The sequence below is a fragment of the Gambusia affinis genome, linkage group LG19 (assembly GCF_019740435.1).
Source record: "Gambusia affinis linkage group LG19, SWU_Gaff_1.0, whole genome shotgun sequence".
Taxonomy (NCBI): Eukaryota; Metazoa; Chordata; class Actinopteri; order Cyprinodontiformes; family Poeciliidae; genus Gambusia; species Gambusia affinis.
In genome coordinates, this window is record NC_057886.1 from 20,173,270 (window position 1) to 20,187,901 (window position 14,632).

The 14,632-nt window shown below is 38.0% G+C and overlaps 1 protein-coding gene across 2 annotated transcripts in view; it reads left to right on the forward strand.

Annotated features, from left to right (window-relative positions):
• Positions 1-14,632, forward strand: part of adgrl1a (adhesion G protein-coupled receptor L1a) — a 111,926-nt gene that overhangs the window by 41,041 nt on the left and 56,253 nt on the right. For both annotated transcript variants that reach the window (XM_044099664.1, XM_044099665.1), the window contains exon 2: positions 9,160-9,347. In XM_044099664.1, coding sequence (XP_043955599.1) covers positions 9,278-9,347 — 70 coding nt within the window. In that variant the 5' untranslated portion in view covers positions 9,160-9,277. The remainder of the gene's footprint in view (positions 1-9,159; positions 9,348-14,632) is intronic.

Here is a 14,632-nt window from a genome sequence, read left to right on the forward strand (position 1 = left end):
TTAATTAGGTGTTGTTAAAATGAGTCTAGTGTTATGACCGAATTACCCTGGATTTAAATAAAATATTCAATTTAAAATAATATGTTTTTCTTTTTTATTAATAATATTTTATAAAGAAAGAAATGAAAGATTAAACTCACAAAAAGGTTATTTGAAGATTTCTCAGTAAACACTGCCGATGCCGGATATGTACAACAGGATGTGTGCGCTTGTGATAAGATAGTAATTGTTCTGACGCTGTGGCAGCTTGTTTTAAATTTTAGAAAAGTTCTTCTGAGAAGATGGAATGCAAGTAGTGCTGGATGAGGTCAGGAAGAAGTTGCCTCCAGGTGCTGCAGCAGTGGAGAGCAGCACAAGTAGAGGCTTCTCATTCAGTTAATCTGATTCAGTCATTTTAAAGTTTGTACAGGGCATAGAAATGTCTTTTAAGAGATAAAACAGCTATTAATAATTCATAGCAGTGTGCGAAACTGGAAAATAACAAAAGGTCCTGTATTAGAACAAAAATCTTCAGCAGCAATTCTTATCTGTCGTAAAGTTAAATATTTGGTAAGTCTGAAAATGTGTAAGATATCAATTTTTTATTGTCCTGCCTAAAGAAAATAGCAAAGGATCTGTTATAACTTAGGTTACTTTTTTATTGCATGCTTTTGGGGAAATGGAGAAACACAAAGGAGATGAAGAGCTAAACTCTTCGTCTAAACTCTTAGTTATATTTATCAAATTTCTAAGCCACATTTTGTTTTCCAAGAATTAAAAAAAAAAGCATGAAGGGACAATTTTGCAATAATGGTCAGAACTTGTATTCATATAATTCAGTTTCTTTAAATGTAGCACCAGTTGACAAGACATTTCCAATTATTTAATAGATCATATCTGATTATACGTATCGTCAATTCAGAGCAATGCATTTTACTACAATATATAATCTATAGTAGTTTTGCAAGTATGCTTTACTCCTTTAATTATTTTTTGTGCTAACATTAATCTTAATGAATTTACAAAACTAAGATTTTTTTTTATTGTTTCACTTTGAAATTTCTAATGCAACATGAAAATAAAAGTCTTAGTTCGGTGCCTGTGTATTTAACTCATATATCATGTGTGCAGTTAACCACCTTTATAATATGCATAAACTCTAATTAGTTCATGTATCTGTCACTCAGGAACTTCCAAGCATTTCATTGGTTGCTTTATAAAGATCATGCCAACTTTAGAAGCTATGACTGTTTCTGGAATAATAATAGGGAAAGACTACAGGGACCGAGAGGTGTGTGGGTTGAGGCTTATGGAGAGGGAGAAAAAAAATGCATCAGAGTCTATTGAATAAAAAAATGAGAGTGACTCTTTCAATACTTCTGCTCCATTTCCTCTGCCTTTACCTCTTCAGTTGCCACGCTATCCATGTTTGATATCCTTCCACTGTATTCTGCAGCTCGGCAGATTCCCTCCTTTAATTTGCATTCCCTTAAAGGACGCTTCCATTAAACCTCCCTTCTCTTTTTTTATTCCCCCTTCTTCCCTTCTGTTTCTTCAAATAGGTCTTTTTCCCAGGATTGGTCTTTCGGAGGGAGCCTTATTCCCTACTGACTACGCAGCCTATCCCTGCTCTCCCTGAGTCAGTAATCAAACACATTGGCTCTAATACACAGGCCATTACAAGAGCTCTGATGTTCCATCTGCACTGAGACGGCACAATGGTGTCATTATTTAAACAGCTCGGCTGCTGCAGCAAGCAAGATACTACCACACCAGTGCTCCAGCCTTAACTGACCCACCCCAGTAAATGGAGAAATGTTAGGATGATCTGACCCCACTGTGCTGCTGTAGTTGTTGCAAGCTTAACAATATTATCCATCCTGAATGACTGCTTCTGTGTTAGCATTACAGTGGGCTTTCTCTTCCCACTGGAGCTGGGACCTTGTGGGCTGCTCAGCATCAATGCAAATGGAATAGAATCAGGTTGTTGTGAGGGAATAACTAATGCTATTATGCTGTCTTTGGTAGCAATAACCACACACAAAAGGATTACAGAGATTAGCGATATGCAGCCCCAACTGGAGGATAACAGTGAATCGGTTGAGGAGCAGAAGTTTATCCAACATTATATCATATTTTTCCACTGGTTGGGCTATTCTGGTATGATAAATATTTTTCCACAATTAAGGTGACATTTATTTTGTAAAATTCAGTGGGATACACAGTCAGACGGGGTATTGAAAAATTAAAGTAAAACAACCCCAAAAATCCGCCTGCACCATTTTGCACACCTTTAGACTACGTAATACTCTGCTGAAGCACCTGCCGATCCATTTTCCGCTTTTAGCCTTCTTGAGTTCACACCTATAATTATACTGAATCTGTTTAACCCGGCAAAGTAGAGCTGTCCTTGCTGAATTTTTATCAAGGTGGATGAATTTACGAACAGTTTCAACCCCCAGCCATTGCTGGTCTAAAACCTTCAGGTGTCTGCCGTAAAGCTGAAAGTGAAAAGACATTTTAGCATTTAGCAGTGAGTCCAGATATACACCTAAATCTACTCTAGTCAAATTTCAGAACTTAATTGGACAGAAAATCTATAGACTCCATCTAAAGTGGGCTGTTGCCCAGATACAACCTCAGAGTCTGAGATTTAAAAAAAAAATGTTGTGGTAGAGTGGGAAATATTGCTAAAACAATGTACTGGACGTCTTATTTAAGAATGCGTACCATCTGAACTGCAAATAATTATACATTCCAAGTGTAATAAATTTTAAATCATTTACCATGATCACATTTTTACATCACTATAAACTGGAATATTGAGAGGTTCTGTATGTTCTGTTCAGATTCTTACTTTATCTATTACAATGAATTATTGAATCATTTCAGCATCCTGTCGGGGAGGACTAACAGTAAAACCACATCCTCCCACTCACCAACTCTTAGATGGTAATGTAATTTTTTTCAATGTACTTGCTATATTTTAAATTGAGAAGCAGTATAATTACATTCACTTTGTGGGTGATTACTTTCATAGAGGTGAAAAAGTAATTAATTAATTCATTCTCATGCTCATTTATTGCTACACTTTCTTGTATTGCTCCCTCTTGCCTAACTCCAGAGAGTACAAAAGAGTATCAGGTGTGACAAAGCTTCAACACAGATGACTCAGAGGGAGAATTACTTGGAGGCCGGCAGGCAGAGCAAAAGATATTTTTTCTTCCCTTGCAGTTTCATCTTACTCTACTACCCTTCATTATTGATGGTTTTCTCAAGAAATAATATTTCTCTCAGACGTGAGTGATACAAAATTTTAGCAGTGCTGAGTTAAAGAAGAATGCTGCTGTTTTCTGTTTACCCCAATTTAACCATGAGCCTGTTTGAAGTGATTTTTTTACTTGATTACAAATATTTAATGCAGCAGTTTGCCTCACTTTCTGATTTGTAAGTGAATGATTGCCATTCGGTTTTGCATGCCTCACCGTGTCGGTTGCTAGGAGGCAGTCATTTCCTTCGTAGCGGGAGCTTTGTTACTGAACCAACTATTTGTTGTTGAAGCATCTGAGGCATAAACATCAATCGTAATAGCGTGGCAAATGCTGTCGCTTCATCGTCAAGATTTAAGAGATTCTTTTCTGTATGAAAAAAAAATGACCGTCACAATTTATTACTGTCAAGTCTTTAAATCAATCAAGTGTTTTCCCAACAGAATATCTGAGCTTTTGTTTTTCGTGATCCAAGCTTTGCCTCCCATTGCCTTGTATGATTTTAGCTTAGTCTAGCAGAGTCTGTTTTTTTAAATATACTGCGATGCCTGTGAGGTTGTTAGCATTTTCAAAGCACTTCATGAATATTTTTGAGAAGTTCTTAGAAGATATTTTACTTTTTAAACAGCAGTGTTAGTACATTGAGCAACAAACCCATGCAGAGTCAATTTGGTTATCAAAATAAGATCTCAGTTTTCCAAGGAGGGGGAACCAGAGACAAGGGTGAAAGCCTGCAGCTTTGAGAGTTGCAGGAACTTCTCCAATTATGCATCAAAACAGTCGGAGTAAACTCTTTACTCTTCTTGTGATTACTCTCTCGCTAATGTTAAAAAGTACTTGAAAATATTTCACTGGTATATGTAAGCCTTGAGGGTCCCTTCATTAAGTGTATTCTGGACAAAAAATAGAATAGAATAGAGTAAAAACATTATGCATGAATACATTTCTCCTTTTTTGGGAGTACAAATGTTAAGTTTGGTCCTTCCCATTCATAGAAAATAATTTCACCCCCTTTTAAAAGTTTTTGTTTTTAGAAGCACACAAAGAGTATTTTCTGCCCTATCTGATTTATGTATGAAAGTTGAATATTCATTATTATTACACATGCTTTCATCATGACTATTATATTTTTTGAGCACAAGTGTCAAAATTGGCAGCGAGAGTGATTTTGATCAGATTTTATACATATTTTTGCAATGATGTTAAAAGCTGGCAGAACGTTATTTGCATCATAGTAGAATTACAGATAAAAGGCTTTTTTCAAGTAGAAAATTCTGAACATTACTGTTCTGGTGATGTGTTAAAAAACATGCATTTTCTGTTAAAAAAAATGTAGAAAAGACACTGGTTGTTTTTTCTATTTTAACGAACTGTTATGCCAGCATTAAAAAAAAAAGTTAATTCCAAGGCTGGAAAATGTTATGGTGTTTATATCTATGTGGCAAAAGTTACGAAAAAGTAAAGTATGTAAATGAACAAAAAAAATCCCTGGGGAGGAGGAACACACACACACACACACACACACACGCAGCTCCTGAAGTCCTCCTCCATGGATGAAGAGGACTTGTGACACTCTGTTGTTGATGACCATGTCTGCCAAAGCAAACAGACCCTAATGATCTCAGTGATTATCGTAATGATCCAATAGAAAAGGATAATGAGGTTATTTGCTTTGGATCAAGGCAGCCTGTAAATTAATGGCCAACAAAACAAAGCATAGCATCTGAGACAAGATGACAGACCGGTGTGGCCAAGTGGGACTCTGTCGCCATCCCATTTAGACAGCCACACGTTTTTCTTTGTGTTGTTACAGCTGACTGTCATTTGCTTACCTCCCTGCTCCTCTTCAGCTCGGCCTCCTCACCTCTCCTCCGGTGCTTTGAAATTGCTATTCCATTCTCCCATTTTGCACTCTCTGGACTCACAGAGACATAACGTTCTGCTCCATTAGAAGAGAAACATTGATGATAATAATAGTGGATGTGATCAGTGTAAAAGGTCAGCTCATGGCCTTGGGCATCTAACAACCTTCTGTAGGGGGAGTAGAAAGGGTGAAGACACCCATCTCACGCCCCCTAAATACACCTAACCTCCACGTATACTCCTTCACCCAGAGGCAGACTAACTCATAAACTAACTCATAAACAACAAAAAGAGTAAATTCTTGTTTTTTTTTTAATCTTTTTTGTCACTTTGTCACTAATTCTTCACTTATTTTCTCACATTTTGTACACAGAATGCTATCAATACAGTGCTTCTTCTTACTTTTATCCTTTTTATTAGGCTTTGTTTCTTTGTTCCTCCTCTTATTTCTCTATTCGGTTTTGTCATTCTTTCACTCATCCTCTTTTCTAACCTCAGAGAAACCGATGTTTTGTAATGTCAGCTTGTTTTTGTGTATTATCTCAAAATGAAGTCACTTTGTCCAGGTTGCACTTTTCTCTGGTTCTCATCTCTTCGGTCCAAGCCAGCCAGTCATTCTCTGCTCTATTTTCTTTGCCTTTTTCATAGACCTCAGGAGAGTTGGTGTTAAAAAATACATCGTGAGGAGAAGATATTCTCTCAAAACATGAAATAAGGGATATTTTCCTTATTTAGAGTACATATGTTGTAGAGAAAACCTTTTCAACACTCATGTTAAATTGATATCGGATGGAAAAAAGCTGTAAAGTTAGAGTAAAAAAAACCTGACAGAGAATCAATGTCTCTGCAGTGTTATATTGCACGGCTATTGCTGTTTGTTTTAGATTTTCCACTTATCTTTGTCTCCACGCCTTTCCCTCTGAAAATGTTGTCTTCTGGCTATTATTCACAGCCAACGCGCACAATGAACTCGTATTAGAGCAGAATCTTCATTAGTGTAGCGGCAGTGTGTGTGTCTGAGTCGAACATTTCCTAGAAATAAATGCTGATGTAAAGAACAGCTGCTGCAGTCTGCTTTGTTCTGCTTGCCTTCAGTCCCCCTCCTGTTTAGTGTCTGTAGCTCTCTCTCTTTCTGTCTCGCTTGTACTCTACAACGTTCAACATATTAATCCGTGCAGAAACACCCAAGCAGGTTGCTGAATGTTCTGGCTTTGCCACTAGGGAAGAGGTTAAATATCAGAAAAGGTCATAAAAAGGAGGGGGTACAGAATTCAAATGAAAGCCAAATCAGGGGTGAGGATGTAGATTTGGAAGGAGCCACTTAGTAACCCAACAATTTCCATATCTGCTTCTTGTGGAATGAAACAGCCATGACTCCATGGACTGTAATACTTACAATCTACTCATGCATGTTTTAGATTTATAATCTGGGCTAGAGCTTCCTAACAAAATATTTTTGCATTAATATTTTCATATTCTAATGCAACCACACTGACATTATATAAGTTGATATGTTTTCCTAATCCTACATCTTTAACTCTTTGATTTATATATGATTAAAATAACCAGGGTTAGAGTTGCAAACACTAAACTTAGAGTTTTTGAAGTTGTTTTGACTCTTTTTATTTCTGAATAAATCTTTAAATAGATTTAGAAATCTCTCAGTTAAAATTATTTACATTTTTTTTAGATGTAACATTTGGTATTTTATAGGACTTCTAAAATATACAGAAAAATATAATAAAAGATTAATTTTCTTACAAGAAATTGCAATGAAAAGGGAAAATCTACTGTTTAGAACAGCCTTGATTCTTCCTGGCAAAGACTCAACAAGATGTTGGAAACATTCCCCAAAGATTTTGATCCATGTTGACTTGGCAGTGTCACCTAGCTGGCGAAGATTTGTTTGGCTTCTTATCTACAATGATAATCTCCCATTGTAACACATCACAAAGGTCTTGTTTTTGTTTTAGACCATTTGTTTAGAGATTTGATGTATTCTAGATGTGTTGTGTTTAGAAATTGTTTACTGCATATTTATTGTCCATCCATCTATCCATTTTCTGTTCACCCTTGTCCTTTAGAGGGATTGGGAGGGTTGCTGGTTCCTCTCCAGCTACGTTCCGGGCGAGAGGCGGGGTTCACCCTGGACAGGTCATCAGTCTGTCGCAGGGGAACACAGAGACATACAGGACAAACAACCATTCACACACACACTCACACCTTTTTGGACTGTGGGAGGAAGCCGGAGAACCCGGAGAGAACCCACGCATGCACAGGGAGAACATGCAAACTCCATGCAGACAGAATCGAACCCACGACCTTCTCGCTGCAAGGCAACAGCTCTACCAACTGTGCCACTGTGCAGCCTGGATATCTGTTGTAATAAGAGTATTTTTGACACCCTGTTTCCTTTGCTTCTGCGAGTCAGAAACCGAGGTCCTTAACCTACAAAATGGTGGCCAGAGTAGGTCTCAAGTGCAGGCATTCAAGCATTTTGGCATCTTGTTAATAAGTGATGGCAGTATGAAGCAGTATGGAATGGACAAACGGACTGAGACCCACTCTGCAGTGATGCAGGTGCTGCTCCAGTCTGTTGTGTTAAATTAAAAAAACAACTGTAAAAAAGTGAAGGTCTCGATTTCTCAACCTGTCAAGGCTCAAAATCTCATGACACATAATCGTAACCAAAGGAAAAAGACCTTGTAAACAAGTGGCTGAAATGAACTGTGACCTCTAACATGCCCAAGAAATTTTGAGCAAGACAACTGCAGCTCTGGATGTTGTCTCTATTTTTTGGGGGATAGTTCTCTGTAAACTCAGAAGATAGTTGCGATGAACATGGCTGTCAGCTGTGCATGGCACTAACACAGAGGGAGATTTAAATCTCTCTCTTTCATTTTGTATGGACAGTTTGAACTCTGGAATGTCCATGTGAGTCAATGGTTTTCTATTTTTGGATGTACTGTTACAAATACTCGTAGCTAAATTGTTTAAATTCATAATTTTTATTTGAAAATTTAACAAAATATGAATTAAATTATCATTCACAAATTAGAAAATTTGCATTTGGTTTAAAATACAACTCAAATTTATTATGCAATTCTCAACAACAGAAAATATTTTATTTGTATCACTATGATTACATAGCATTGATAAAGGTTCTTTGGAACCACATAACTCGTTAGTGAAGCTGCACTTGGAAGCAAACCAATGCACTGAAACTCAAATAAAGGGTGTGCAGAATACAGCTGAATCAAAGTTTGCAAGTGAGAATGTATGCACATACTTCTATTACCTCCTATAATTAAATAAAAAGGCAAATGTACCTTGCAATCATGCTCAAATTCCCCTCCAAACAAACATGCCGACCAATCTGTCTGTTTCATCAGCAAACTCAGCAGGAGGAGGATTAGCTATAACAACACCGTCTCCCCGGTTTTCTGTCTTTCAGCCCCTGCAGGCTCTACTGTCAAAGAATCAGAGCTCAAGTTCCAGAAAATGATTTATATCATTAGGCAAATGAGATGTGTGAGCCCTTCAGCAATGCTGACTAAGTTATCACTTTCCACTGCCTTAAATTGTATATGTGGCCATGTCGGTAAACAGACATGGAGGATACCTATTTTTCGCATGAATACAGCTCTGCTAATAGGCCTCCAAACATATGTAGCATGTCTGATTCAATAAAGTATCTAAACACTTCAGAGCGATGAGCTGGTGGTGTCAACAGCTGTCTCCATCACTCTTTGCTCAAATTGGTTTCAGCCGTGCCACCTGATCAAGGCACTTGACCATCACACAATGAGCCAACTCTTTTCTTCTCCCAGTACAATGTCAACTGCACCATGCCACTTCTGAGCCTCTTAGCTTTACTCAGTCCTGAGTTTTTACATATTGCACTGATAAAAGCAGTGCAAGATAGCATTGCAGATAGGTGTAGGGGGAAAATAAACAGACTAAATAAAGAATGACTCCTTTTTTCCCTTGTAGCCCCTTTTCAGTGTTTTGATTTCTAACCTGCTGCTTCTAACCTTTCTGCCTACAGGGTCACCGTCAGGGAGGGTGTGAGCTGAGGAAAGTGGTACCCCACGCACCCGTGCCTGCTGACCACCTTCAAGCTTTAGCGTTCATCCTTTTTCCTGTCTCCCTGCTAAGCTTCAAACATGGCTCTGGCGATCTGGATCATCTTCAGCTCTTTTGTGGCTTTTAGTAACATTGCCCCTTCCTCTCAGGGTAGGTTTTTATGTCTGTGGTATAATGTTTCTTTTAGAGTGTTCTGAAAAAGGTTGTGTCCAACCTTTGTTAATTTCTCGCACTCGACAGCTTCTTTACAGATTTCTTCTGATTTTGCTTTTTTTTTTGTCACACTTAATTAAACATTGTTTAATACCAGATTTTAAAGAATTATATAGTAAATAAAAAAATTATGTTTTTAAATTGTAATTTCTTTATATGGAAAAACAAGGGCAATGCAAAACAGTCTGGGCATATGTGAAAAAGTAATGCTTCCCCTAAACCTTGGTGAAACAACTGCCATCAATCATATGTGATAAGCCGCAATGAGTCCTTTATATCTACTGAGAATTTTTTTTCTCCCTTGGCGTCTTTGCAAAATAAATTTCATTTAGCCAAGTTGTGAAGTTTTCTCTGTTAAGATTGTGTTACAGCATCTGAATCAAATTTAAGTCTTTCACTTTTACTAGATCACTTTGAAGCCCTTAAATTGTTTAGTTTTGAGCTATTTAGATGTGGACTTACTGTTTCTGATCAATATGTAGAACCCAAGTGCACTAAAGTTCAAAAACCATTGATCAGATAATCTGGTGGTATTGGTCATGCAGCGGTCTCCCACACATAACATTTCAGCTCAGTTTGTTTCTGTATGAACTGATCTGAGACTTGGGGCCTGTTTGGTTTTATTAACTACTTAAGGCCTTAATAATTGGAAGTCTTACTTGAAAATTGCTTTTTGTATCTATTTCAGCTCTGAAACTGAAACATTTGGCAGTGTCCAAATAGGAAAACACTCTGTCTATAATGAAGCAAAATAAAATAATAGTATTTATCTGCATTCAGAGATTATACTCACTTATTTGTTTATTTTTTAAGAAATAAAATGTGTTTCCAACTACAAATCGATTCCCTGACTTACCTTATAATGCTGGGTAGAAGCTCCTAAGCACTGTTCCCTGTTGCAGCCCTGACTGGATTATTGCAAATGAGGATGTAATATTTATATGTTAGCTGTTTGATGAAGGTTGTAAGCGTATTGACTTGCTGACCAGGCTAGAAAAGCTGTACTTCATTAACCGTTTCTCATATGAGATGAGGCCAGGATGTGTGCGCAAGGTGGAAAGTGATGTGAGAGTGTCAATAAAATTTCTCGTCATCTTGCTGCGAGGTGGAGCGTGGCGAGAGAATAGGAGGGAATCCGTGCATGTAATGGTGCCATATGTGTGACCTCTTTGAATGTGCCATGTACCATGAGATATTGCATTTTCTGTGTGTGCGTGTGGGGCGTTGTAAGCTTGGCAGCAGGTGACCTGGCTGGGCTCAAGTAACGCTGGAGGGTGTGTGTGTATACGTGTCGGAAGATGTGTATGAGAGATGGAGCAGAGATTGCAGGGAGGACGAAGAGGGGGGGGGCTGTTGAGTGTCCTGCTAGTGGCCCACCACACAGATAGCAGCACACCATCTGCTGTATGCTCTCAGTCAGCTCCGTGCCAACAGTCTGCTGGGTGATGGACAGCTAAGATGAGGAGGAGGGGCTTCAGCAAGACAGGGTCACCGCATGGAGTAACGGCAAAGGAGGAGTTTAAGAATATGCAGGAGAGCGAGAGAGAGAGTGAAATTAAAATGTGTTTATGCCCACTTGTGTAAGTATTGGCTCCATCATTCTCTGATTTGGAAGCTTCATTTCTAATTTGAGTAGGTACTGTTCTTTCCATCTTAATTTGGCAGCTTTCTGGAAATTGGATTTGCATACATTCTGTTCCATTCCTTTTTGTGTTGTGGTACGACGTGCACGGCTGTGAGCATTTGTGAGAAGATAAGCCTAAAATATCTGCCTGACCTGGCTCTTCAGGACTATTAATAATGCATTAATAAATCAATTGAACATCATCCCTATTTAGCTCAGGAGCACAGGCACAGCATTTGGTTTGATGAAATTAAGATTTTTTTTTTATAAATAATGGCACATGCTCATGCACACCCACACTGTTGTGGTGCTCAGAATGTTGGCAGTAAAAATCTGGCAGAGATTCATTGTCTCTATTGTAGTGTGACCAGAGGAGCGGGAGAGAAATGGAAAAGAAAACAAGGGAAGTAGGTCCTAAAGGAAGGGAACGGGGTTTTGATGTGATGAGAGCTGCGGAAATCAGTCTCAGACTAATCAAAGCTCATTTGAAAAGCGACATGAGCATCACACATGGCTTCACTGTCTAATGTCTACTCCTGCTCTCCCTTGGTGCTCTCTCCAACTAATCTGCCAGGCTTTAACCCCACTTCGCTCCTGGCTGCACATTCTAATATTTACCACTAACTCTCACACATTTATTCTCCTCTTAAATCTGCTCTTTAGTAAAAATATCCCTAACCAGCATGAGCTTAGTGTGTGCACTTCTCTCTCACATATCCTGTCTTGCATCGTACAAATATTACCACTTAAATCCTTGTAGTTCATTATTCTTCTTCTAAACACAGGGGCTCTGTGAAGAACATATTAGCAGTACATAGTACTGAGAAGGAAAATGGATTGAGTTTTAAATTAAATAATGAAAATCATTCTTGATATTTTTATTATTATTTTTTCAATAATTCTGAAATTTGTGCCGTACATTTAGCAGTGCTTCTGAGAACAACACTTTGCAGCAAATCTTTTATAGTCCTATAGAAGTTTCTTGCTTTCTTGTTATCAACTGTTTTTACGATTGGCTGTGAATCTTTGTTACACATCAAGAATCTCGGATTTAAGCCATTTAATTTTAGCTCTGGCTGTATGTTCTGGGATGTCGTTCTGCTGGAAAATGATCCTCTGCCCCAATAGCAAAACATTTGTGTTTTTAAAAAAAAAGACAAATAAAACCTCTTGTGACTTTCCTTAAAGTTGACTTCCTTCCATAAGAGTCATATGTCAGCATAAATAGTGGTTTTCTTGTCAACAAAATCTCCCCTGAGTAGTCAATCTGTCCTGCTCCTCCAGCGATACCAAAGACCTCTTGGTTAATTATTTTATCTTCATGAAGGTATTTATTAAAAAATGTTTTCTAAACCTAAAATTTGAGGCCTTTACAGGACAGTTTTATTCCTCCTTAGCTTAAATGGCATCCAGACACATTCTGCTCACTAATTTAGTAACTTCACCAGGCAATTGGTTGATATTCTGGGTTTTATTTCAGGATATCAAAATTAAGCATCATGCTTTCTGATGTTTACTTCAAAAAAAATATAGTATTCCACTACATAGATATGGCCTACTTTGTGGTAGTCTGTCACTTAAAAGCCAAATGAAATTGATTCAAACATGACAAAATGTGGGAAAAAAAGGGCATGAATACTTTAAAGGGACTTTGTACCTTGACAAAGTGAATGTCGCACTGACTTAATGTTTGACAATGCATCCTAGTTGATGCGCAGTGCCATTGATGTGAAAATCCATTAGGCTTGCTTAATGTGGCAGGCACGGGAGGCAGCTGCGCCATACGTGATGAAGCCCCGACACAGAACTTTCAATTACAAAAGCAGCAGCGTTGGTGTAAACATGGCGGTTTGTATTTTTGCGCACTGGTGATGGCAGGCATACTATTATGGGACTATTTGTATTTTCTTCCTTTCAGACCATAAATGTAATTTATTTAATTCGGTGTGCTGGATATTTACATATACTGCTTGTACGCGGGTGTCTGACGTGAACACACAGCCGACTAGGTGTGTGCTTGTGCCAGTTATAGGTTGATGCCAGTGCCAGCTGACTGGTTAAATCTGCTCTCATCTCCCCTGTATTTAAGCCTTTGCTCTAAGATCAGTCGTGTGGAAAGGCCCCTGGCCCTTAAGTGCACAGGCAGACATTTTTATCTGTCTAGCCCTCCACTCTCCTGCTTTTTTTTTCTTCCCTGGCCCATTCCCCTGAACAGCAGCTATTATTTAAAGATGTGGGACTAGCTGTTTTTACATATCTTTTCGACAAAGTGCCTGCTCCCCCAACTGTCTTTGGTCGGTGACATAATGTCTGGAAGCAGACTGATCCCAGTGTATTATTTTGCTCTCTGTAAGGCAGGGATGAGCTGCTATTATTCATTATGTGATCGATGAAGAATTAATCACACCCTTGTAGAACTGCACAATCCATTGAATCATAATATTAATATTTGGTAGAATATTGTATTTCAGGTGCCCATAGAAATTTTGCATACCATTCATATATGTGGCCGGTTCATTGGAGGCCACATAAAAATAAAAGAATAAAAATATACACTTGATCTACATTTTGAGGTGTTAACTTTGGCAAAGAATGGTGAGCAGACTTTAATGAAGGAGAGGCAAGAAAATGGATGCATCATAATCGATATTTTAATTTTATTATCAAGTATTTGCATTGTTCTTTTCATGCCTAGCCAGAAGAGAAGTTACAATTCAGAGAGACCAGGAACATTGCCCTTAAGCAACACTGAGTATTGAATTTTAAATAAAAAAAAGGGACCTGCGACAGACTGGCGACCTGTCCAGGTGACCCCGCCTCTCGCCCGGAACGTAGCTGGAGATGGGAACCAGCAACCCTCCTGATCCCATTAGGGACAAGGGTGAACAGAAAATGGATGGATAAAAAAAGGGAAAGTAAAAAAATATTTTTGTTCTGGTGATAAAGTTTTTAACCTGTGACCTTCTCACAATTGCATAAGAATTGTGTCGCCAGCTATATAATAGCAATAAAACTTTGAGAAAAGTCAATAAAGCAAAAATGCTCGTAAAATTACTACGTGTGCTTTGGTCCATCAAACACCTTATTGCATTACTTGAGTATGTTGTAAAAACTCACAGTTATGCATTTTTCTTTGGACACATTGAAAATCTATCACTGCACATAAATAATGTCTTGCATTAATGCCATTAGATGATCTAAATCAGGCAGAACTTAAAAAGATCAAATATTAAAAATAAGTCTTTAATATAAAATCATTTATTCCAGTTTTTTTGTAAGTATTTAAGATGTGGATGCAGCATCATCATAATTATAAAACCTTAAACATTACACTAGTTTATTTTCCATCTTTTTACTGATCAAAACCTGAGCTTATTAGTAGTGTGTTAGATACAAGTAAGAATATTTATTATTCCAGGAGCTTGTGAATATTGCAAATCATTTGGATTTTGCAGTGAACTTCCTTTAAAGTCTAACTTTTCTTCCATGTCTTGTGTGTACATGTGTATATGGGTGCGTGAACGTGTTTGTGTGCGGTCTTCGAGCCTTTTTATTCTTCCATCTTATTAGCAACACTTTGTTCTTCTCACTTTTCCAC